General features: G+C 38.3%; 1 protein-coding gene across 4 annotated transcripts; it reads right to left on the reverse strand.

Moving 5' to 3' along the window:
- Positions 1-3,557: 3,557 nt before the first annotated feature.
- On the reverse strand, positions 3,558-22,900 carry LOC111867920 (pre-mRNA-splicing factor 38B). 4 transcript variants are annotated; one of them, XM_023858142.2, is made up of 8 exons: positions 22,687-22,898; positions 19,870-20,034; positions 18,521-18,645; positions 17,656-17,807; positions 15,165-15,225; positions 9,294-9,898; positions 5,226-5,345; positions 3,558-3,701 (listed from the first exon to the last, which is right to left on the reverse strand). In XM_023858142.2, exons 1-8 carry the CDS (start codon positions 22,712-22,714, stop codon positions 3,680-3,682), a joined length of 1,278 nt encoding a protein of 425 aa, XP_023713910.1. In that variant the 5' UTR covers positions 22,715-22,898; the 3' UTR covers positions 3,558-3,679. The 4 variants fall into 4 exon arrangements, with proteins under 4 accessions (XP_023713910.1, XP_023713913.1, XP_023713911.1 ...); XM_023858145.2 differs by lacking the exon at positions 5,226-5,345 and having other exon boundaries at positions 9,290-9,898; positions 22,687-22,900; XM_023858143.2 differs by lacking the exon at positions 5,226-5,345 and having other exon boundaries at positions 22,687-22,899.
- Between the last annotated feature and the right edge of the window lie 23 nt (positions 22,901-22,923).

A 22,923-nucleotide genomic window follows, 5' to 3' on the forward strand; every position in this document is an offset into this window, starting at 1 on the left:
CCTCATGAGGCTGAGTGAACCCCATTACAGACAACTTCTCAGAAAATCTGGTAGCGCGGGAATCGAACCCAGGACCTCTGGACCTGTAGCCAGGAACTCTGACCAGTACATCTAACTTGTATAAAATATAATGCATGCAAAATAAATGTTAAGATAAAAATATTACTGGTCAAATCTATATTTTCCTATAACTAATTCCATTCTTAAGATACACACACAGAAAAAATATTTCTCCTTCAGCCAGTTAATGACATTTCATTTCCTGCAAATATCTTTAATCCACATTCACAACAAACCTAAGTTTCCATGCTACCGTGACTTCCATTAAAGCAAGTTTTTAACAATATTCAATAGTCATACATTACCATCCCTCTTCCATGTTAACCCACTATCAACTAACACTGCCTCTGAGATGTGGTCAGCCGCTCTGTCCAAACAGCAGTGCCACATCTCCAAAACATTTTTAAAGTTCACATTTAAGTCTGTACTTATATTGTCTTGTCACCAACAGATGGCAATCTTATTCTCTTCTATGCATTTTATTTATTTATAGTTTGCATGATTTCAAGCTGATGTGTTTGGTATGTAAAGCATGGAGAGAAATATTCTCTGTAATAATACTGGGACAAATTCATAACCTTCTTCTGCAACATTCATTCCATATTACAATATTTTTTATAATTTTCAAGTAAACTAACCAACTAACCAATGTCCTTGTTACATTCAGAACATACAATTTTCATTTTCTGAGACTGACTTATACTTTATCAGCTGAGAGCAATAAACACTGTATATAATCGACAGCACAAAACTCACATTAAGGTTTTACACTTTCCAACTAACCATCATCTTAAAGTTGGTCTCACAATACAGACGGAATATGATATACACAATGCTCGTTTAAATTTTGGTCAATACAAAACAGTTCTGACAAAACTTATTCTAAAACATTTTAACACTTTCTTTTCATTTTAAATAGCTAACACTCACAATTCAACCACTCTATGATTTGCACACAAAAATGTATTAAATATGACATGAAAAATGTCCATGAGAATGGAAGAGTTCCATGCACATGTTCGCTATACTTTTATTTTTATTGATTTGCTATGCAATGGACTTGTTTCACTCTTATGCATATCAAATTAACACACACTCACTTACCCACCACATGATAAAAACAATTCACTGTCTGTTGGAGTATCTGTTAACAATGTTACACTCCTTGAACCTGAGGCAAGACTCAGAATGAACAATCCATAACCATTTTTCACATGCAGATGTTATACAGTCCAGGCTAACAATGCTGAATATTTGGACAATTTATTTCATTTGATGCCACCAACAGTTGCAACATGAAAGTAGTTACCTTGCCCTATAGATCTATGTACTTAAAGCCTGTCATTGTTCATGGCAAATACTTTCACTAATATCCTACCAGTGCTCTCACTTTTCACTGGTATGCACCAGTATGCATACCAGTGGAAAGTGATGTGTACCAACAACTTCTTAAAAGTCAGAAGTTGAGCATCTGCTGATGCACTCTATATTTCAACCTTGGGGTAAAATCCAAGAATGGGACTACCATATAACATACTTTTGGTTTCCTACTGACTTTCTGAATGCCATGAAAGTCAAACATTACATTTCTGAGGGTAGGAGAACCCATGAGGCATACTGCACTACCTTTAATGAACAGTAAGAATAATGACCACCAAGATGACCTACAGCTTAAACCTTTCCACGTGAAGTTGTATTTTTAAAAAAACAGCACCTGCTGTTTTCATGTATCCATGGCAAGTTGGATACAATTTTTCAACAGCAAAACAACTCAAAATGAAAATGGTGCTACAAGACACATTTTCATTGAAATCATTACACATCAATATACATTCTTAATCTTGGTGCCTGTGATTCTATGCTGATAATCCCACAACTTCTTCATCCAGTTGATAAGTGTTTTACCAAATATATTGTGACATGTCAAACCGCTGTTGGGCAATGGGATGTGGAACAAGTTACCAATGAGACAGACTCCTGACAAATGGTAGGTTGCCAAGTTACGCAACAGTGGAACAAAGTTATGCAACACTAAAGAAAGCGGCGTTTCTCTGTGCCGTGCTGTGCTGAGCTGAGCCAAACCGCACTGGTTGCTATGCAGCAGTAAAAAACTCAGCAGCACTGCCAAGCAAATGCCTCCGTAAACACGGCGGTCACACAACTGTGAAGCAAGCTGAGTTTTCCGCCTGTCCGACTGAGGGTTTATAAGAGAAACTGGAATAACTAGGGAATGAACCCCGTGTGGAGGCAGGGTTGAATACCTCCACCATGACCCTGCAAGTTGTAGGAGGCGACAAAAAGGGAAGTCTCAAATCTGACTCTGCGCTGGCAAGGGCCAGCAGCAAATACAAAAGACACACCCATCCTCTCATCACAGAGGGTGCCCCACAGAAATAAGACCGTAACTATCAAACGGTAATAATTAATACCTGGTCATGACCCCAGATGGGGCTCGACACCAAGACTTACTAACTGATCGTCAGTCGCAATGTGACTTTGACTAAGGAATGAGTATTCGGCAGAAGAGAAGCCAGTCGGTCAGTTCTCGGAGTGAGTGCAAGACAGCCGCGGGAAGAACTGAATGCATGATTAGAATATTTTATGTGTGATAATCAGTGATAGTTGTGATAACTGAGAAGGCACTGTGTACTGGGAGTGTGTATTTAGTGACACTTGTTCAACTCCCGTGTTATACTGTAAATAAGTGAAGACTACTGAAGATAAGAGTGAAGAGATTAGTGTGTAGGGTTTGTAAATTGTGTAAATCAGCAAGTGTTATAATCAGTTGTAGTTACGACATGTAGATTGTTGATAAAAACAAATTAACAATCTGAACGGCGTCTTCAGTAGCCAAACACATTACAATATGTATAAATTCACTACACATTTACTGTGAAAAAGAAATGTTAAGCATTCTGCCTTTAGATATTAACTTACATAACAAAGAACTGAAATATCATTATGTTTGGAACTCATGCTACATAATTCAGTTTGAAATAAAATTGGCTTGTCTTGTCCATCTCATGAAACAAAGCAGAAACCAATGCTGGTAATTCGAAGTACTACAGTTCTAATTCTAAACATGTTACAAGAAAACACTAACATAAACTTCTCAATAAAGAGTAGAGCCCTTACTAAAATGAAGACTAAGGAATGTTCATATCCCTTCGTCTCCTGAATATTCTGCATGTAGAAGATAATTCAGACCTGCCTCAGCTCTACAGGACTATCTTACAGTCTGCACTATGTACCAGTGGAAGACTTACATGTTTCCATAGCATCAGTTCGGTTCATGGCTACGCCTCAGACACTTTCTCTCACTCGTAAGTTATACCTCCATGCAGTTCTCTAGCCTCCCAAGGTACAGATATTCCATACCTTGACTTATGAGATGAAATTTTAAAAAAATTCAACTGACCACAAAAAAAAAATCTATGGGGTAAGGAATGCATTGCTTAAAACTTATTTTGAAATTCTGTCATTTTATTTTCTTACTATGGCTTTATGTTAATTTCAGCTCAACAAATTTAATATGTTTTCTGGCATCAAATAAAATGAAAGGCCATAAATCACCATCTTGTCCTGATACTTAAAACTGTGCTATGCAAGCAACTATGCCTCAGCTCCTGTTGTGTCTGTGCCTGAAAAAGAAAGCAAATGAAATTAACTGGAAAGATAGGAAAGTTACTTAACTTCAATGACAAATTCTGCAATAATCTGACATTGAAATTTTGCATTTTAGTGTTCCAAATGATTAAGGTTATAACAATTTGGTCTTGTTAAAAGAATGGATAGCATAACAGTGCCAAGAAAGTTATCAGAATTAAAATTTAAAGGAATGGATTAGGTTATAGAGGAGACACGAGGAGGAAACAGTTGAAAAAAAAATAAAAAATGGAAAAGAGAGTTTCTGTCCATTGACCTGAAAAAAATGGAGATACTGCCAAGAGGAGGAGGGGAGGACGTTTATAAAATGTCATAATTTCTCTGCAAGTTAGTTCCTAAAATTAACTCTAAAAATACGAGATAAAAGGAGAATTATGAAGCCACAAAAATAAATCAATGGATTAAATGACCAGGTGGTTTGAGATACAGGGTGTTTCACGACTTTAGGGCATAACTGCAGGAGGTGATTTCCTAGGCCTTTGTGATCAAAAAAGTTCATATAAACATGTGTCCGATTTTGGACGGCTACAGTGTTATGACCGTTTTTTCATTCCCATACACGCCCTCGTGTGAACCGCGTCTGTCCAGTGGCAGGTCGCTATTTTTAGCCAGCTACAGACAGAGCGCTCTCATTATCTCAACACTTGAGATGCACCTAAGGCGGGGAGGGTTGGTATGTCCGGCGCAGTTCACAACCGAGCGGCAGCCTGCGTTGCGGCCGGCGGTGGCATTTTCGAAAATCATCTTTAAGCATCAATAAATTCAAATTAAAGGTAATTTCACGAAGTTAACTTTACATTCATACTTTAAATGTATCATGTATTCTGCTGGTTTATTATTTTGTTCCGTTTATTGTCGGTAATCGTTACCTTCTATTCCAAGTTTAAAATGGTCATAACTCCATTAACTGTCCAAAATCGGACATATGTTTATATGAACTTTTTTGATCACAAAGACATAGGAAATCACCTCCTGCACTTATGCCCTAAAGTCGTGAAACACCCTGTATATATCACTCAATCAAACATGCAAACAACGAACAAATTATGAACCACTTTCTCCCTCATATCATGGGGGATGAACATGTATCACAGTCATAAGAAAGGCTGATTACCTCAAACAAGACTGGTTGTGTCATGGACAACACATGTGCCAAACCACCTATTCTCTTCGCAATTATCCATTTATATTCCAAGATGAACATAATGACCATCCTCACTGTGTATTCACTATTATTTTTTAATTACATTCTGTGGTAAAGCTTATCTTCTTACATGTCATTAGTCTGTCACAAATATTTCAATTAAAGTGAACATATTCCTTTGGTGAACATCTGGTTTCAACACCAAGGGAAATCATAATAAGAGTGAATTTATCCCGGGACATAAATGGACAACAGGAATGTGATCCCACCTCAGGGAAACACTTGATAATCTGGAAGTTATATGAAATACTCCTCCAGAAATATAACGAAATTCTGCTTCTTCATATTCACTTACTTGGATTTGAATCTGTCCTTTTCTCGTTCCTTATCTCTATCTTTCTCCCGTTTCTGGCGCTCTTTTTCTCGCCTAAGCTCATCTGCGAAATCATCTGGTGTTCTGTGTCTGTGTCCTGAGCTGAAATACGCATGAGCTCTAATAAGCACAGCCCACTCCCTGACCTTCTTACTGCTCTCAAACAATGCTCAATATAAAGCCAGGAATCCCCAAACTGAGGTCACAACACTAACTTTGTGCCTGGACAGCTCAGGTGGTATAGTGACTAGGCTCACGGCCGAACAACTGAGGAACAGGGATTTGATCCCCTACATGGAAAAGAGACTTCTTCTCTTCTCCATAGCACCAAGACCAACTACAGGCTGCACCAAGCGTCCCATACAATATGTACCAGATGCTCTCTCCCGGGATAGGTACACTGGATAGGCTGCGAAGATGACCAGTCACCTACATTTACTACAGAGCTCAGGAATATATGGCAAAGTGATATGTGTTCCCCATAACAGCATTTGGGTAAGACTTTTATCAGGAGTATTTTCATCTCAATACCCATCAAGAAACTGCAAGGTGGAATCCATAGGCATAAATTTCCAGGTACCTGATAGATAGATATATACTATATCTACAAATACAGTTTCATAGAAATACTGTGGCCTGCACATTGCATAGTTTAGCTCTTGAACATTCTTCAATCAAAAAAGCCCCCAGTGAGTTCAAGGGAAAGCATTTTTTGAACTATATTAGAATTCATAATAAAATCTGTCACTTGTGAAGATTATCGCCTAAGAATTCATCGAATACAGTTTGGAATTCACTGTTCTATATCTGATTAGATAAGGTGTCCATCCAACTTGGCAGTAATGTACATATATTCTTCACTGATTCTTAACACTTTGTGGACCGGCAATTTAAATATTTAAATTACCCTGGGGACCGGCATTTTTAAACCTACTACCCTAACTTATGCACTGTTCACTTTAAAAATTAATATAAAATTTCCTAATTAATTTTATGAACTAAAATTTTTGGAGAACACTTACCAATGCTCCTAGAAGTGCTTGAGAGTGTGCTATTTCTGGAAACATTCCCCTTTGTGACACAGAACTTGCAAATGTAGACAGTCATACTCCTTTTTTTGTGAACTGTGCATACATGGCATTGCCTAGAAGGATGCTTCCCCTTGGAACGTTCACGCTTCACAATTTTCAAGAGGGTGTTTCCGCATATCACCTCAGAGTCCCTCAGGGGGGTCCACGTGAGGCCTGCGTGGGGTGGGAGTTGATGGGCCCAGTTACACTAAGTATGTGTCTGACTCTGGTTCTGCCGTCACCATCTGGTCTGTAGCCCAGGCCTTTGCCACATTCATCAGAAATGCTTTGTATATGAATTTCGAATCAGGGTTTAGATTTTTGTAAACCAAAAATGAATTGAAAATGGCACAATTTATAAGCCACAAGGCAACTTTCTTTGTCCACCTTATTGTTTTCCTAGGAAGAGAATAATAGGCCAAGTACTGATCGGCTCTATCAACTCCCTTCATGAACATATTATACTCAGAAATACAAATAGGCTTCTTTACTTGTCCATGTCTCCTTTGAACATCAACCATGCTCGAATTGTGAATTGTGGAAATCATATTCACAACATGAGTATCTCTCCAGGACTGAAGAAGAATATCCCCCTTCCTCTTGAATTTGGTTTCACAATGTTTCAGGGATTTACATTCCTCTTTCAGATCTGGAGGAAGGCCTCTGTTCACCCTAACTGTTCCACAAACACGTACTTTTCTTGAAAGAATGTATTCTGCAGTTACCACACTGTTATAATAATTGTCTTCATAGACATGGTAATTTTGATCAAGATAGGGTTCCAGAATGGAAACAACAGTTTCTTGTAATTTCTTTCCTTCGCCAGAATAACTTTCTAAATTTCCAATATAGCCTGAAGTGCTTTCAGTAACTACATGAACAAGTACACCATACTTTGTAAGTTTCCCAGGATTATATGTTCACATACGAAGGCTTCCCCTCCAAGGAATCACAGATATGTCCAAAGACAGTTGTTGGTTTGGCTTATAAACTGCCTGAAATTTCTGAATGAAAAAGTTTAATAAGGGCTGAATTTTGAAAAGCCTGCTTGTTGACTGTGGTTGCAGTTCATTATTATTGAAATGTAAACACCACCAAATTTGTTCAAATCTCTTACGGCTCATTAGTTTGCTGAAAATGGGAATTTCTAAAAATGGATCTGTTGACCAATACTCTTTTAGATTATCCCTCCTTGTATGGCCCATTAGAAAGATTACTGCAAAATTTTTTTCATTTCTGCTGAAGTGACATCCACCCGCTTCACCACCTTATATAACTTCTGTCATACTCTTCACGGTGTTGAGGATAGTATCTGTTAGTTTCCTGACATAACATGTCAATATCTCCAAAAAACAGTTCTGCTACTTGAGACACTTGTGTTGGGTCCGATGGAATTTGTTTCAACCCCAGATTTCCAGTAAACTGTCCCAAAGTAGGCGTTTTGCCTACTTTTCCCCATGTGGCTGTCCCCGCAATGTTACTACCCGTATTTTCGTCAGAGCTACTGTCACTTTTACTGTCCCTGGCCACTATTCTTTGTTGTCCCCAGTCACTGCCACTGTCTGAGTCACCATCACTACATGTCTCACAAGGCACGTCCGATAGCTCATCGGAGAACAAGTCAGATATTTCTTGTTCTCTGAGAGATCGCTTGATCTTCAACTGATTTCGTCCTTGATCCATATTGCACTTCTAACTTACTGCCTGGTATATACAGCTTGAAGACAAAGGCATTTTCCTTTGGAGTGGGATAGGAAAACAGCCAGGTCATGTTACTGACTACTAAGCAAACATTCAGGAGGTCTATTACGCATCAGTTATGCATCTGCATGGCGCCAGAGCAAGGTATAGCGTGTTGCAACATAACGTGTCCTAAAATCATAATATTATGCAATGGGTCCACCACGTTTAAAAGCGAAAAGCATAATATTATGCGACCAGTCTGCAAAGTGTTAAGTTTATAGTTACACACCACACAATGCATTGGTATGTGAGCTACTGATACAGCACATCTGACAGTAGTGAGAGCTTCCTAACAGTGAATGTTATGAGCTGCGCATGAGGTACACATACCCCAGCAAAGTGTTCCACAAACCAAGAAACCTTCAAAATTAATGCTCCTTCTCTTGGACAAAGCAGAGGTTATACAAAACAATGTTTGGAAAACTATGTAAGTTATGGAAACAAACTTCAAGTCATTTTAAACAAGAACTGGACTTATCACTCTCAATCTGGAACTGTAAGGACCAGGATATGAGTCTAACATGTGAAGTGGGGAAAATGTCTATGTGAAGAAATACATGTTTTGAGGTTTTTATGGCAGTGATAAATCACACTGTGCTCTTCTGCATTGTGACACCATGTAGTCTTGTGGGCAGACACTGATGTTTTGGAGGAATGTGCTCCCTCAGTCTTCAGGGTTGAAATGTGCAAGGAGAGATACAGGCCCAACAATATAGGCACCTTGCAAAGAAGTGGTCACTCAGGCTCATGGAACAGTATAAGGGAATGGAGCACATTCAGGGCACTGTAAAGACTATGTATGAACCTTTTGTCATAGAAAGGAAATGGAATGTTGCTGAAAGTTGGCCCTCTCATAATTCCATTTCCTTCCTGCAATAGAAAATATAGCATGCCACTTAAAGGGCAGTTTTCTCACCTGCTGTTCCCTGTGGTCCAGACTGGGTCCCATTTGATAACCCCCCCCACTAGTGGGTTCCAGTGACCACATTCTTCTCAAACTGCCTGGACAAGTGAGCCAATTCATCACCCTACACACTCCTACCCTACCGGTGAAGTGAGTAGGTTCCCCCTCCCCCAGCATTAACAGCAATCTACCAGACTACATGGCATCAAAGCCCAGAAAGTCAGAATCTTCTATATATATCAGCTTCTTGAACACATGTAATTGTATGACAATGTCACTGTTTTGGCAGTATGACTTCCATAACTGGATAAACAAGCGAGATACTTTACCTACCTATCCTTGCGGTCTCTTGACTTCTGTCTGTATTCTCTGTCTTTATGACGTGGGCTTCTGTCTCTGCGTGCTGGACTTCTTCCTCTGCTCCTCTCTCTATAGCGAACTGGACTTCTGTCTCGACTCTTATGTCGGACAGGGCTCTTGCATTGGGCTGGACTCTTATCCTTGCTGTAAGCCCTCTTCTCTTTGCTATAACCACGACTATGAGACACTTCTGAACTGTGACCTCTCCTAAGATCTCTGTCTGGAGTTCGCCGACGATCTCTCTCTGCACCACGGCCTGGTAATGCCGCATTTGTGCCTCCTACTCCATCTGCTCTGCGCAAGCGAGAGAAACGTTCAGCTTCACCAAATGACACTTCTTCATCTGGAATGTGACGAGCCTCCTTAGCTGGCTGTGGCTGCTGCAACACGGGTTTTGGCTGGCGCAACGGAGCAACCACTGGCGGGAAGCGCTCATTCAGTTTTTTCTCTAGCTTCTGCTGAATCGGGACGGGTATCCGAGGAAACAGCGAGGAGAACCACTCTAGTTTGGTTAGGAATGCACGAAGCATTTCACCAATTGTCATCACCTGACCACCTCCAGCCTTCACATCCATTTCCTGCAATGAAATAAATGAAACATAATTGTCTGTGAAATACTATATACATAGTCAAGGTAAGTGAGATGCACACTAGTATACAGCAGTGTATATCAGGACGGCCATATGAATACAGTACTGTGCAACATATCCATGGGTTTGTGGCATGTAATGCCACAAGTTAAAACTTCAAAAGCAGCTATCTGTTCAGACACACACAGAAAAAAATATCTACAGCGGACTCTGCCAACTAATGTTGCAGCAACATCTTCAATCATGTAAGCTACTGATAAGAACAAAACAAATTTTATTTTTTCTTTCCACTTTTATCATTTACTCAACTTGGGATAGCATAATCAGTATACTAAATGGCTATGAGCTACACAACTGATGGGTTGGAGTTCAAGTCCAAGCAGGCCAAGAATTTTCTCTCTCCATGTCCACACTGGCCCTGGGGGCCACCCAGCCTCATATCGAATGGGTACCAGGAGCTCTTTCCCCAGGAGTAAAACAGCTGGAGCATGAAGCTGACCACTCACCTCCAACTAGTGCAGAGATCAAGAAAATATGGATCTATACACCCATTCCCCATACATCCTCATGGGGTAGTGCTTAATTATTTAAGCACAGGGACAACTTTACCATTTTTTTACCCAGCTATATATATGACATCAGAGAACTGTGAAATCCATTACAGTTTTCTTGAGGCAACACAATCACAGCCTCATGTTAGTAATGTCATAAACAGTACAACGGAAGTCACATGGTACAAAAAAAAAAAGCTGTACAATACCCAGAATTTTTGGAGAAAAGGTGAAAGATCTGGACATCTACAATTTCAGGGAATTGTAATTATACGAAAGAGGATATATGTAGGGGGGGTCATATTCTATGGAAGTAAGAGCTTCTTCTGATTCAAGTTACTGATATACATAGAGCGAGTCACTGAAAATCGCAAAGTGTGAAATCTTTAACAAAAATTAAATTGTAAAAATAAAATGTTGCAAATTTCAACAAAAATCTTATGTACCAATATGTTCCTCAATTTATTTCTATGTGTGTCTGAGTTCTTACTTTAATGTGCAGGACACAAGGCTTTAACAAATTTAGTCCAATTCTTATATGACAATGACAATATATTACACATACGACTGAGATTTTCTGGCTTCTACAGACACCATTTGTTTCAACACTGCTGTATATCAGAACAAAGATCTATTAGCTAAAACCCCAGCTACTAACACTCAAGTACCCATCTGGCTTTAAAAGTTCCATTTCTTTCATTTACAAATTTTACGAAATAAATCTGAACTACATTAAAGATTTAATTCCTACATCAAAGAGCACAAAATAAACACTGCCAGATATTAGTATCTGTTAGACAGCTGAGGTGTAGTTTTGGGAGAATTTTATTAGCAGGGGTAATACTGAATTTGCACAGTTTTAAAAGATGTCATAATTAATACCGTATCTTTCAGTCCCAAGTGAGTTTAACAAAACCCTGTGGTACAGCTGCAGGTTTTAATCTAGTCAACACAATGATCATTTTTATCACACATGTTCTGGTAGAATTCTGAAATCTTCAAGGTTGTTTAACCAACTTTGTAAGCTACTTATAACAGCTACAAAACAATAACAAACATTGTTAAACATGTAAGATCTGAGGTTCTCACAACAGTGGTTATGATGAGTTCTATCTTCCGGGATATAACACCTTGTAGTCCATTGAAAGTGATCCAATATTTTGTTCCTCCAAAATATCAGGTGAGACTTTCAATGGACTAATGGAAATATATCCCAGAAGACAAAATCTTCTTGGTTAAACATTCTTAAGAAACACACAAATCTGCTAAGAACATGTGTGGTGAAAGTCTGCTTTACCGTGTCTCACGGTGTTGTCGCTTGCAGATTTACTTATACTTTTTCTTCAACCCTGAAGATGGGGGCGATACGTTCCTCCGAAACGTCGGTTAACACCACATATACACGGTGCCAAATCCCAGAAGACTGCTTTCTTCAAAATGATAATAGTTTTGAATAGATTAAAATGTGCAATGCTCTCAGATGATTTTCATTAGACTCACTCACAAACGCTCATGTTGCATTTCAGCCAATTAATTCTGAAAAATTTTAAAGTCTCCCAAATACAAAGGACTATGAACTATGTTTTACAATGCCGGACAAAAAATATGGATATGAGATATGAACTCACATTATATATGGGAGGGGGGGGGAGAGAAAGAAAGAAAACTATACTAGATAACAAGAAGACTGTGATAAGCACAGACCTGCTGTAACAGAAGGCGCTTAATGGGTAAAATTAAGTTTCAATTTTGAATTCCACATTGGGTTTTTTAATTGCTAGTGGGGTGGGACTAAGCCCCTTGTACTGCGGCCACTTCTGATCTATTGTACCAGCCCAAGATGATAGGTGAGGGTGATTGTGGAGCAATTGGTGGAATGAAGATTGGAGGGGGAAACCAAAATACTCGGAGAAAACCTGCCCCAGCGTCACTTTGTCCACCACAAATCCCACTTGACCAGACCCGGGATTGAACCCAGGCCGCCGCGATGGGAAGCCAGCAACTAAACGCTTGAGCTATGGCGCCCACATTAGGTTTATTCATATAATTTAATTTTATGATTATCTGAAACATCTCTCAATTAATCAGACATAATATTACATATGAAATTTGAACCAATGTGTGATATATGTCTGAAGCTATGAGTTACACATAATTCTTTCTCAAACATTCTACCTAGTTGGACCAAATACATATGAAAACAAAGCCACTGTTCGTTATGTACATCACTGAAACTACTGAATGACAGTCACTGCTGCCTTGTACACATAGCAAACAGCAATGACTTGGTCTGGGACAAGCAGGAAGCGATTAGATTAACAAGGTACACCATAAGGAGGAAACCAATGGCCAGGGGCATGTCTAGAATGTGTTTCCTTTAACACTTTAGTATAAAATAGTTTCCACTTCAGTTTACCAGGCTCTTTTGCACACATGTGAATAGTGATATTTTCTCAAACTCAAAATGTGATTCAATTCATTATTTTATAGTATAAATGGTATAAGAGCCCAATAAACCAAAGTTTCCTCCAAACTTAGTCTCTAAGAGATGCATCAAGAACAAAATACGTCTTAGTACTTGCAGTCAAACAAGCTTCGAAGCACAAAAGTTGCACTCCGCAAGTCTTAGCACGTAGCAGGCCTTGGATCCTGTCGGAACACGGAACGGCTATTACATTCACAAACATATAACTCTGGCAAAGCTGCTGAGAAAACATCCTTATCAACATTACATGCATGAAACTTCCAGTTCCTCACCTGTGGTTGAAAAAAATCACATCCAAAACGTGAATCATAAACGTATCTCAACCGGATACAGTTTTTGAAATGAGCACCAACCAACAAATTTTGAATTTTTTGGTTCTGTGTGGCAAGCCATGGTTCAATAATATGCATTTTAATTATGAAAAACATCATATACTGCAGATTGCAACTCTTAATTGTAAGATAAGGATGTAGCATAATTTTATACTTCACAATTTCCTAAAAACTGCTGCATCTGAAGAGGAGTATTTTGACTTTCATTCCTTCTTGCATAACAGCATCTAATTTGGTGTGACTGTGCTTGAAATATATACTGACGATCACATTTTTTCTCTGCCAGAAATCTTCTCACATAACAATTGCGTTTATTTCATGTAATTAATTTTGAAATTAATTGGATATTACTGAATATTTAATTTATTTGTGCAGAAACAGTTTCCTGAACAAGTCATGTAAAAAAAGTATTATGTTGTAAATGCAGACACAAAGATTAACTATACCTTGATGGACTTTTGCATAACCTCAGTACAGTAAAAAAAAAAAAAAAAGCCATTCCCAAATTCATTCTATATCAAATGATGAAATAAAATTTCAAACTAACAACACCCATTTAGCGGTTTAAGGATGTTAACAGAGCAGTAACAACATAATGCCAGCACTATGCACTACACTGCACAATGTGAAGCAGAGTAATTTCATGGTGGGAAAGTCACCAAACATGAAACTTCTGCTAAAGTATCATGTAACTCCCTATTCAAGACTAATATAGCAAATTATGCAATTTAGATTAGAAGCGTGAGTCTCAATATCATGAACAGGCATATCAATATGCATTCAGGTACAGTAAGAAACAACTCGGCTGTTCCAAATGAAATCAATGAGTCAGCTCCCAAAACTACAGAAAATCAATGTGAATTAGAATGAAACAGAAATATTCATTTTTACTTACCAAGTGTGTCTGAGCCTTGCCTTCAGGTTTAGGTCTGGGATAGAGTTGGAAGGAAAATTTTAATGGCTATATGCATAAAGATTAAATGCAATAACAAGAAATTCTCTTTTTAAAGCCTTGGCAATTTTAAATGCAACATGATACAATTCAAGCATTACTTTTCCTGCAGCCAGTAACGCTTTGTAGTAAGAATGTGACAGTAATATACTTTCTGCCATTAACAAGGTGTATGGATGTTACATGGTTTCAGTTCTTACCACTTCCACTTATCAGTGGGCTGACTGATTTAAAGAGACAGGTCCTCCTGCATCTATAATGACCAAATTTGGCATATGGTTCCAGCCTTGTTTCCTACATGTTAACAGATGCAAAGGCAAGTACAATTTTTAATATCTTCTGCATGTCTTAGGCTACTGATTTATGAAATGGCATAAAATAGCCTTAGTATTAGATTCAAAAGGGGCATGTGGTAGTGTAGTTTCTTGAGGCACTATGCTACATGCTGGAAGGTCACAGGTTTGATTCCCAATGAGGCCACTGGATTTTTCAGTTGACCTAATCCTTCAAGCCGCACTATGGTCCTGGGGTCAACTCAGCCTCTAACAGAAATGAGTACCAGGAATCTTCCTAGGGGGGTAAAGGGTGGCTGGTGCGTAAGGGTGACCTCACCGCCATCTGTGAGCTGAATGTCTAGAAAATTTGGGAGCCTTGACATCTCACAACCCTATGGGCCTCCATGGCCTGTTACAGGGAGTTTTACCTTTTTACTTGACTCAACAGCAGGAGGGTTAAACTTGCATTGACAAAAGTCTGACACAGTCACAGGGAGATATTACTTTTTTATCATCTTTACTGGCAATATTACGAAAACAGAAATCCATTCCTCACATTCTCTGAGATACTCTGGTGATGCTAGCGGCTACATAATTTAGACCTAAAAATATAAGGATGAGGTGGGGTGAGCAGGAATGGGGCAGGCTGCATTACATACCTCAGGATCTTCTAAGTACGCATCATACCAGTCCCAGAGATCGGCTGGAGGCTGTGTGTACCTGTCAACACACCAATGTAATAGCTATATCATGGCCAAATTCACACGATCCAAAAACCTACTCTTCCTGCTAAGAGCTCTACAAATTGCAGTAAGTCTGGAGGCTTCAGATTACAAGAAAAATCAATATTACTTCTATACTATAAGCAGCTCAGGATAAAAGGATCAAATGTGTGATCTGTGATGTGATTATCTGCACATGATATGTGTGAATAAAATTTAACATCAATCTGACTTTATCAAAGATCTGTGACAGAATTGTACATCAAGCTCAGGGCTTCCATTTCATTATCATTTTATAAAGTTACATCAAATTGAATTCATAGAATGACTATGTGTGTTTGTCTGCATTTAACAATAATGTCACTAAGACTATACAGCATTAAATGAGCAGAAATATTCCATTAGTTGGACAAGATTTGGAATAAAGTAGTCATCATCTAATTAAAAATACTATATCAACACTTTCCTGGAGGGACTGAGGAGGAACGAAGACTACCCTCAATCAAGGTTTGAACTGGGCACTTCCGAAATACAATTCAAAAGTGTCATCTCAAGACCCAAATTGGTCAACGGTTGGCTGATTACAAATGATGGGTCAGGTGGGGGGGGAGATAATTTGAGGAATCAGCTGTAATCTATTGGAAGGTACAATCACAGCAATCACACAAAAATCTCATTGCAGGAGCCTGAAGTTCACACACATTCACTTGAAAGATGATCAAACACATTAGCACTCTCCAGTAGGTGTTACATGTTACTACAAAAATACTTTGTCCATTCATAATAGCAGTACGTTTATTTGTATTTACATACGACACACTTTGATATTAGATTTAAGCATCCTGTTGCATTGAGATTCCACTTATAGTCTGCCAACTGATCTATCTATAATGCAACAAGTGTGAACCAACTGTTGCACTACAGACGGATCAATTGCCAGACTATAAATGCAACACACTTTGAATTTAAGTATGCCTAACAACGTTATGGATGTAAAGGCTGTCTGTACATATGAAAACATGACTATACAAAGGATATTCAGAAAGTAATGATACAAAGTCCAGAAAATATTTAAGCATTTTTTTTTGGATTCACTTGTAGCACTTTTACAACACACTTTTATCTACTTTTCAACTATCACCATAGATCGAAATGAACTTAGTGAGCCTGGGAATGATATTTTTTAGTCCAGCGTTGCAGAAATATCCCGCCTGCTTTCTTAGACATGTCATTTCATGGAGAACAGTTCTTGACAAAGTTCATCAATGGATAAATGTCTGTCAGCATGAATATTTTCATCAGTTTTTTTTTGGATGATTTCATAAGTGACAACTGACGGCCTTCCACTTCCTATTTCATCATGAACATCACTTCTTCCCACTTCAAATTCACAACACCATTTTGCCATGTTTTGCCTATTCATAACATCTTGGCTGTAAAGACAAGTTGGCCATGAATTTCAGCGGCAGTTTCTTCTTTCGCATGAAGAAATCAAATTACTGCATTAACCTCACATCTGGTGGGATTTTGAATCGACAGGGCCATTTTAAACACACACTGTGAGCACAACATTGCTGTGACTGTGGCCGGTGAACTCTGCCCTGTCATGTGCTTCCTATCTCACATGGCAGCACTGCCATTTATGAGGGCAAAAAAAAATTCCCTTGTATTTTTACTGGACTTGTATCTTTACTTTCCAAATTTCCCTTGTAATACTGGATCATTCTTAAAGAGTTCTGTCTTCTCAGATGTCACATCATATAGACTAGTAGACAGTAGATACTTTGAAGGAAACTTCTGCCTCTATCTTTGGTTTATTCATCTACCTCGAAGGACACTTCTGAAACGTTGGGTGACTATATAGTATTATATTCGAAGTGGCACCAAACTTCACAGTTACTGCCTCTTGAACTGCTAAACTCACAAGGACAATTCCTACTATGGTGTGATGCACAAATTCCAATATAGCCCACAGCAGGTAGTTTAGGACACCATTTTACACGATACATTAATTCTGAATTGAGAAATATTCCCATTTACTTAAACTCAAATGTCTGTACAATAAGCCCATCTGTTCCATTCCTGCACAACTGCTAGTCAGTGGTGTCTCAAACCTCATTCTTCTAAAACAATGACAGATTTCTACCAGGATACACACATTACATTCCAGGAAATTATAGTATAAATTCACGTAGCTAATATGAAAGCACTGTTGTGTGTTGGCTAAACTTCTGCGTTCATGTAAAACTTAGGATTCTATAAAATTCCTGTTCAATACACTAACAATGTTTGTCAGAAAGGCAGTGAAAATACTAATATATATATAAACAATACATGTTTGGAGCTTGAGCTGCACCACCAATAACGAAGACTAGATATCTGTCTCCTCATCCACATGAGCTCGATCTAACTTGCATCAGCAACTTACCTGATGTACATAAAACCCAGACCTCGAATATAAGGCGAATCTGGATGGGTGAGTAGCCCATTTACCTGCTTTCTTGTCAACTTGAGAGTAAACAGTTTGTACAGCAGGCAAAAGGCGGTGGAAACGATGCCTCCGGCACCCACACCTCGGACCTATCAGGCAGCAATAGAAGACAGTACTGAAGAACATAACATTCAAATAGGCTAGTACAATTACTAGACCATACTGCAGACAAAATCAAACTGATATCTTTTAAATTTTTACATCTCTCTGAATACCGCCATGTACCAGTTAGCACTCCTGTTTATTATCAGGAGGTTCAAAATTCAAATCTTGACCTGCTATCCTGACAAAAGAATTTCTATGGTCTTCCTCTGCCCTCCAGAAAATTGTTGGAACAGTACCTTAACCAGGTGTCAGCCCTCACATTCCTGATACTCCACTCTTCTCAACTATCTTGTCACCTCTTAACTCAAAGTTTACAACTGAATAAACCAACAAATAAATATCCTTCCATTATAAACAAGGCTGCAAAGGAATTCAAAATTTAACATAAGCTAAAGATAAATGTATACCTCTGAAGCATTCAATTACTGCATCTCTTGTGAGGACCACATCCTTACTAATGCTAAGTGGACCTTTTGTGCTTTGCTGTTTTTGTTTCCATAATGCGTCCCATTCAACTGCAGTCCTTCCTGATTACCTTAACCTTATGTAATAACACAATGAGACCGAAAGACATGAAACAGATTAGCATGCCGTGAGGACGTACAGAGGAAATACAGCAATTCAGTCATCTAGTTTCAACTTAGAAACATTTTAACGTATTTTATCATTTCTACATCTCAGTTACAAAGACACTTACTCCCCCGCACATGCCTGTTTGTCCAGCAGTCTTCCGACTTCCTTTTTCCCAAGGCTCCAGGTGTGTCACTTTGTAGTAAATCTCGTCTATCACCTCATGGTAAGTTTTCAGTTCATATAAGTTCACTGAAATAAAATTTATAAAAAAAATATATATATTGGTGAATTGCATATACAATTACATTATATTCAGTGTACTGACTTCACATATATTATGATTAAAAAGGTGAATGGTCCAAATACAACATTTACAGAAAACACATGGTATGAAATGGAGGAAAAAATTACATAACCACCAAATTCACAATCTCCGTGTTTCTTTTACAATACCTATTTCTTATTTAACGATGTTGTCAGTAGCTCAAACTATATACTGCATGATGATTGGATGATCAGTGGATACTGAACTGGGAAGGAAGCAGGCATGGACTTTTTATTTACTTAGGTAAAGGAAAAGGTAAAGTTAAAGCTATCCCTGTAACAGGCCATGGAGGCCCATAGGGTTGTGAGACATTGAGGTTCCCACATTTTCTAGACAATCGGCTCGCAGACTGCAGTGAGGTTGTCAGCCTTACGTGCCGACCGCCCATTACCCCACAGGAAGATTCCTGGTACTCATTTCTGTTAGAGGCTGAGTTGAAACCAGGGTCACAGTGTGGCTGGAAGGATTAGGTCAATTGAAAAATCCCATGACATCACCGGGAATTGAACGTGTGACCTTCTGGCATGTAACATAGTGTCTCAACCAACTACGATACAGCACGCCCCGCTCACATGAGGTATTTATATTTATTTAATGATGCTAGCAGTATCTCACACTAAACAGAGTGGAATAGCAGGGGATACGAATGGATAAGGGGCAGGCCCTGTTTGCTCCTTGCACAGTGACCATCTACTGCAAACATGGTAAGGAATAAACAAATAATGGATTAGAAAGGGTTTGGAAGGATGTGGCTGTAGCCTAATTTGATGCACTACCCTGAAATTTACCTGGAGGGACTCAGGAAAACCGTGAAGAACCTCAGTCAGGACAATCAGTGTCTCGGCTGACATTCAAAGAGAGCACCTCTCAAATACAAGTCATAAGAATTAATACTTAAGGCAGCTTGCTCAGTAGTCATGGTCTGAGCCAATATCATGGCATTTGCTTTGAGAATCCTGTCAGGATTTCACGTCTCTATACGGAGAGCTTGTATATTACCTAGATTCATTAGGATAAATTAAGAATAAAACAGAGAATTGCTGATCAGCTGAACAATTATCTAGCTTCAAAGAAGGCTGTTCACCATGGCATTAACTACTAGTCATTTTAACGAGCATCTACAAAATAATATATCTGAATCTTGTCACCTTTAAAATAATGGGAAGACTGTATGTTTGTCAAAATCATTGGGTTTAGGTTCATTGTCCTTTCATTGCCCCATAATGGCAAGACATTATTTTTCTTTTCTATCTTTTGATGAACCGCCTTTCTTTCTTCTTCTACACCTGGACTGCAGTTACCCCAAGGACTTCCTGTAATGAAACATATAAGATGACTATCAGCTTTCAGAACCATGTAAATCCTCCAGCACATTCAGTTCTAACCTGAATCAGAGTTTCACTACCGCAATTAAAACAAATTTTAAGATATGAAATTTGAGATTTTCACAGCAGTGAAAGTTCATCTATGGCCTACTGGGTTATGACACCATGCAGTCTGACAAGTGTTTACCAGTGTTTTGGAGGAATGGATAACCTCCATCTTCAGGGCATACATACAATTAAGATGGAGGCAATACAGTCCTCTGAAACACTGCTAACATACTATCAGACCACAGCACAGTCTCATAACCCAGAAGATGATATAACTACTGAATGTTATGAAAATGCAAAATCTCATACAAATTCAAAAACAGGTTTAACCATATATTAATTATTATAACTTTTACCATTAAGTTCTTTAGTGAGCATACATGGACATTTACACGAGAATGGAAGTGGCTGAACAGATTATGTACATACTATGTAATTCGGTAACACAAACATATTAACCTTTAAAGACGGGCCATTTAAATTCTGGCAATGGCAGCAGGCCAGAGTTAATTTATATGCCTGCCATTGTAACTGAAAATGCTGTGAATTCTACAATTTTTGTGATAAATGAATGAAATAAACACTGCTTTTATCTAGAAAGAATATAGAATCAGATATTGTAATTTACAGATTTTAAAATCTGTAAAAATTGTTACATTGATTCCAAAAAAAAATATTTTCCCAATTTCAAGCGTCTGTCCACAAATATGCATACAGTTTCTGCAGTATAAATGCATGCTGCTGACATCCCATCTTACTATGTCTTATCTGGCAAAAGGGGTGGAAGTTTATGTTTGTATTGCACATTCTCCAGTCACGTCAGAACCTTTCTGTATGCACCAGTGTGGTTGAAGTCTTATCGTACTTTGTCCTTCAGAAACTCTGACTGTGTATATCTCGGACTAGCCACGCATTGCCAGAACGTTCAAGCCTAGCCCCTTGCTTCCTCGCCACTTTCAGAGTCGTCTGTACCGCAGTCTGAATCAGTGTCATTTATCAGCTGCCTCTCAATTTCGGCTTCTTCCATGCAAAATGAGGCCATGGTGGATAGTTGAAATTGTGATGTTTTATAAGCATTACAATTAGAGGAGGCCACTCGACATCACTGGTCGACTTCCTCTAATACGAGACCGAGGTGTCGTGTGTGCTCTTCACATGGGAAACAGAGTTACATCCGGACAAAGTGCATGAATTGCGATGTCGGACTCTGCATTCAGTGAGATGATGCAGGAGGGAAGACTGTCTACTTATAAAGCGGGTGCCCAAAAATAATGTAAGTAGAATAAGAATTTCTATCTTAAAATTAGATTTTAAAACACTGTGCGCACACGTGGACTGCTCGTACCCATACAGTGTCGCTAGGCTGTTAAAGGTAAATCTTTAGTAATCAGTAATAAAGTTATTTCATATACACGTTTCATACTTGTCATAAAAATACATTTGGTAAATTCTGTGAAGAAAAATTATAATGTAGAATTTGTACACATGTATTTGATATTTCAGGCATCTGCATGATACTTTTATTCTCCAAGATGAGTACACCCCCAGACATTTTCCAAATTGGTTCAGTGGGGAATGCATAAACACTTATGTTTTCTTGGTTTCCCAGTCAGCCATGTTCTCTTTCTTTAACTTTTTAAGGAGTACTGTGATTGTAAAAAAAAACATGATCTCAAGATTTTGCCAGATTTACAATTTTCAGCTCCTCTGGATATGAGAAAGCATTTTTTTGGACCGTCGTCTGTCTGTATGAGCATACATATGGATGTGTGCTCCACTAGCACATGATGTATTTAATCAATAGGCCCTTTTATGTAATTAACCCCCAATTACTGTGTCAAACAGCAAATCTAACATGGCAATGCCAAACACTTATCAATGATTACATCATAAATGGTATGTCACAGCAACGACAGCCTCTTGGCCTCATACATATATATGAAGTCATTTGTTCACGTTGTCCGACATTGTTTAAAATGTTACATTATCCTCCAAACTTCGTTTCCGGAAATTAAAAATTCTTCAGTGATCCTGAATACTGAAGCTTCATATAAATCATGCTCACGTATTACATCTACGGTGCGTATTCAAGAAAATTTTATATCCAACATGAGAATACAAAGTCTAGGGGCAGAATAAAATATATGCACTTTTTAATCAGTTACGTGAGAAACATACTTATAAACTGATTACAACACTACTTTCTAAAATTAATTGGGCGAAAAAGTGCTATATATGCAAAGCAAAAGTACAAGGTGAATTCACACACTATCCACTGCATATTTTGCACATACCACGAAATATATTATTGCAGTTTGTATACTATTGGTTCACTTCATGTATAACTAATAACAAGAGGCTATATTTTCATTTTGTAGTATATCACAATTTCTTTCCACCATGTTATACGTAACATGCGCGATTTACCCATATACACGAAACAAAAGAGATTTAAAACATTTATTTCCTGAAAACAAGGCGTTTAGCCAGCAAACAAAAGAGAAGAGTTTCACTTTCTCAGCTTTTATGTTTCCATTTCCCATTAATTTTTGCCTTAAGGCTAAAAGTAATACGGGCATTTTGCTGATTTACCTTCATTTTCACCTTCCGCGGAATCCATTACACTTTTTGGGAACAGCACCCTATTTAAATTTCAACTTCTCTTCAACTTCAAAATCAAATTTTAATAACGAGACTAATATTAAACATAGCAAATTTATACACGTTACACGATTTTTGCTCAGATGTATGCCAATGGCTTCTAACCTTGAAAATGACGTCAAGAACCAAAGAATATTAATTGAAAGAAGGGGCTTTTTATTTGACAAA

The sequence above is a fragment of the Cryptotermes secundus genome, unplaced genomic scaffold (genome assembly GCF_002891405.2).
Source record: "Cryptotermes secundus unplaced genomic scaffold, Csec_1.0 scaffold218, whole genome shotgun sequence".
Taxonomy (NCBI): domain Eukaryota; kingdom Metazoa; phylum Arthropoda; class Insecta; order Blattodea; family Kalotermitidae; genus Cryptotermes; species Cryptotermes secundus.

Coding starts and splice junctions, on each gene's coding strand:
- LOC111867920 (XM_023858142.2), bottom strand. CDS start 22,714: ATGGATTCCGCGGAAGGTGAAAATGAAG. Junction 20,035..22,686: donor CGCGGAAGGTGAAAATGAAG/GTAAATCAGCAA, acceptor GTTTCATTACAG/GAAGTCCTTGGGGTAACTGC. Junction 5,346..9,293: donor TCAAGAGACCGCAAGGATAG/GTAGGTAAAGTA, acceptor TGCGTATTTCAG/CTCAGGACACAGACACAGAA.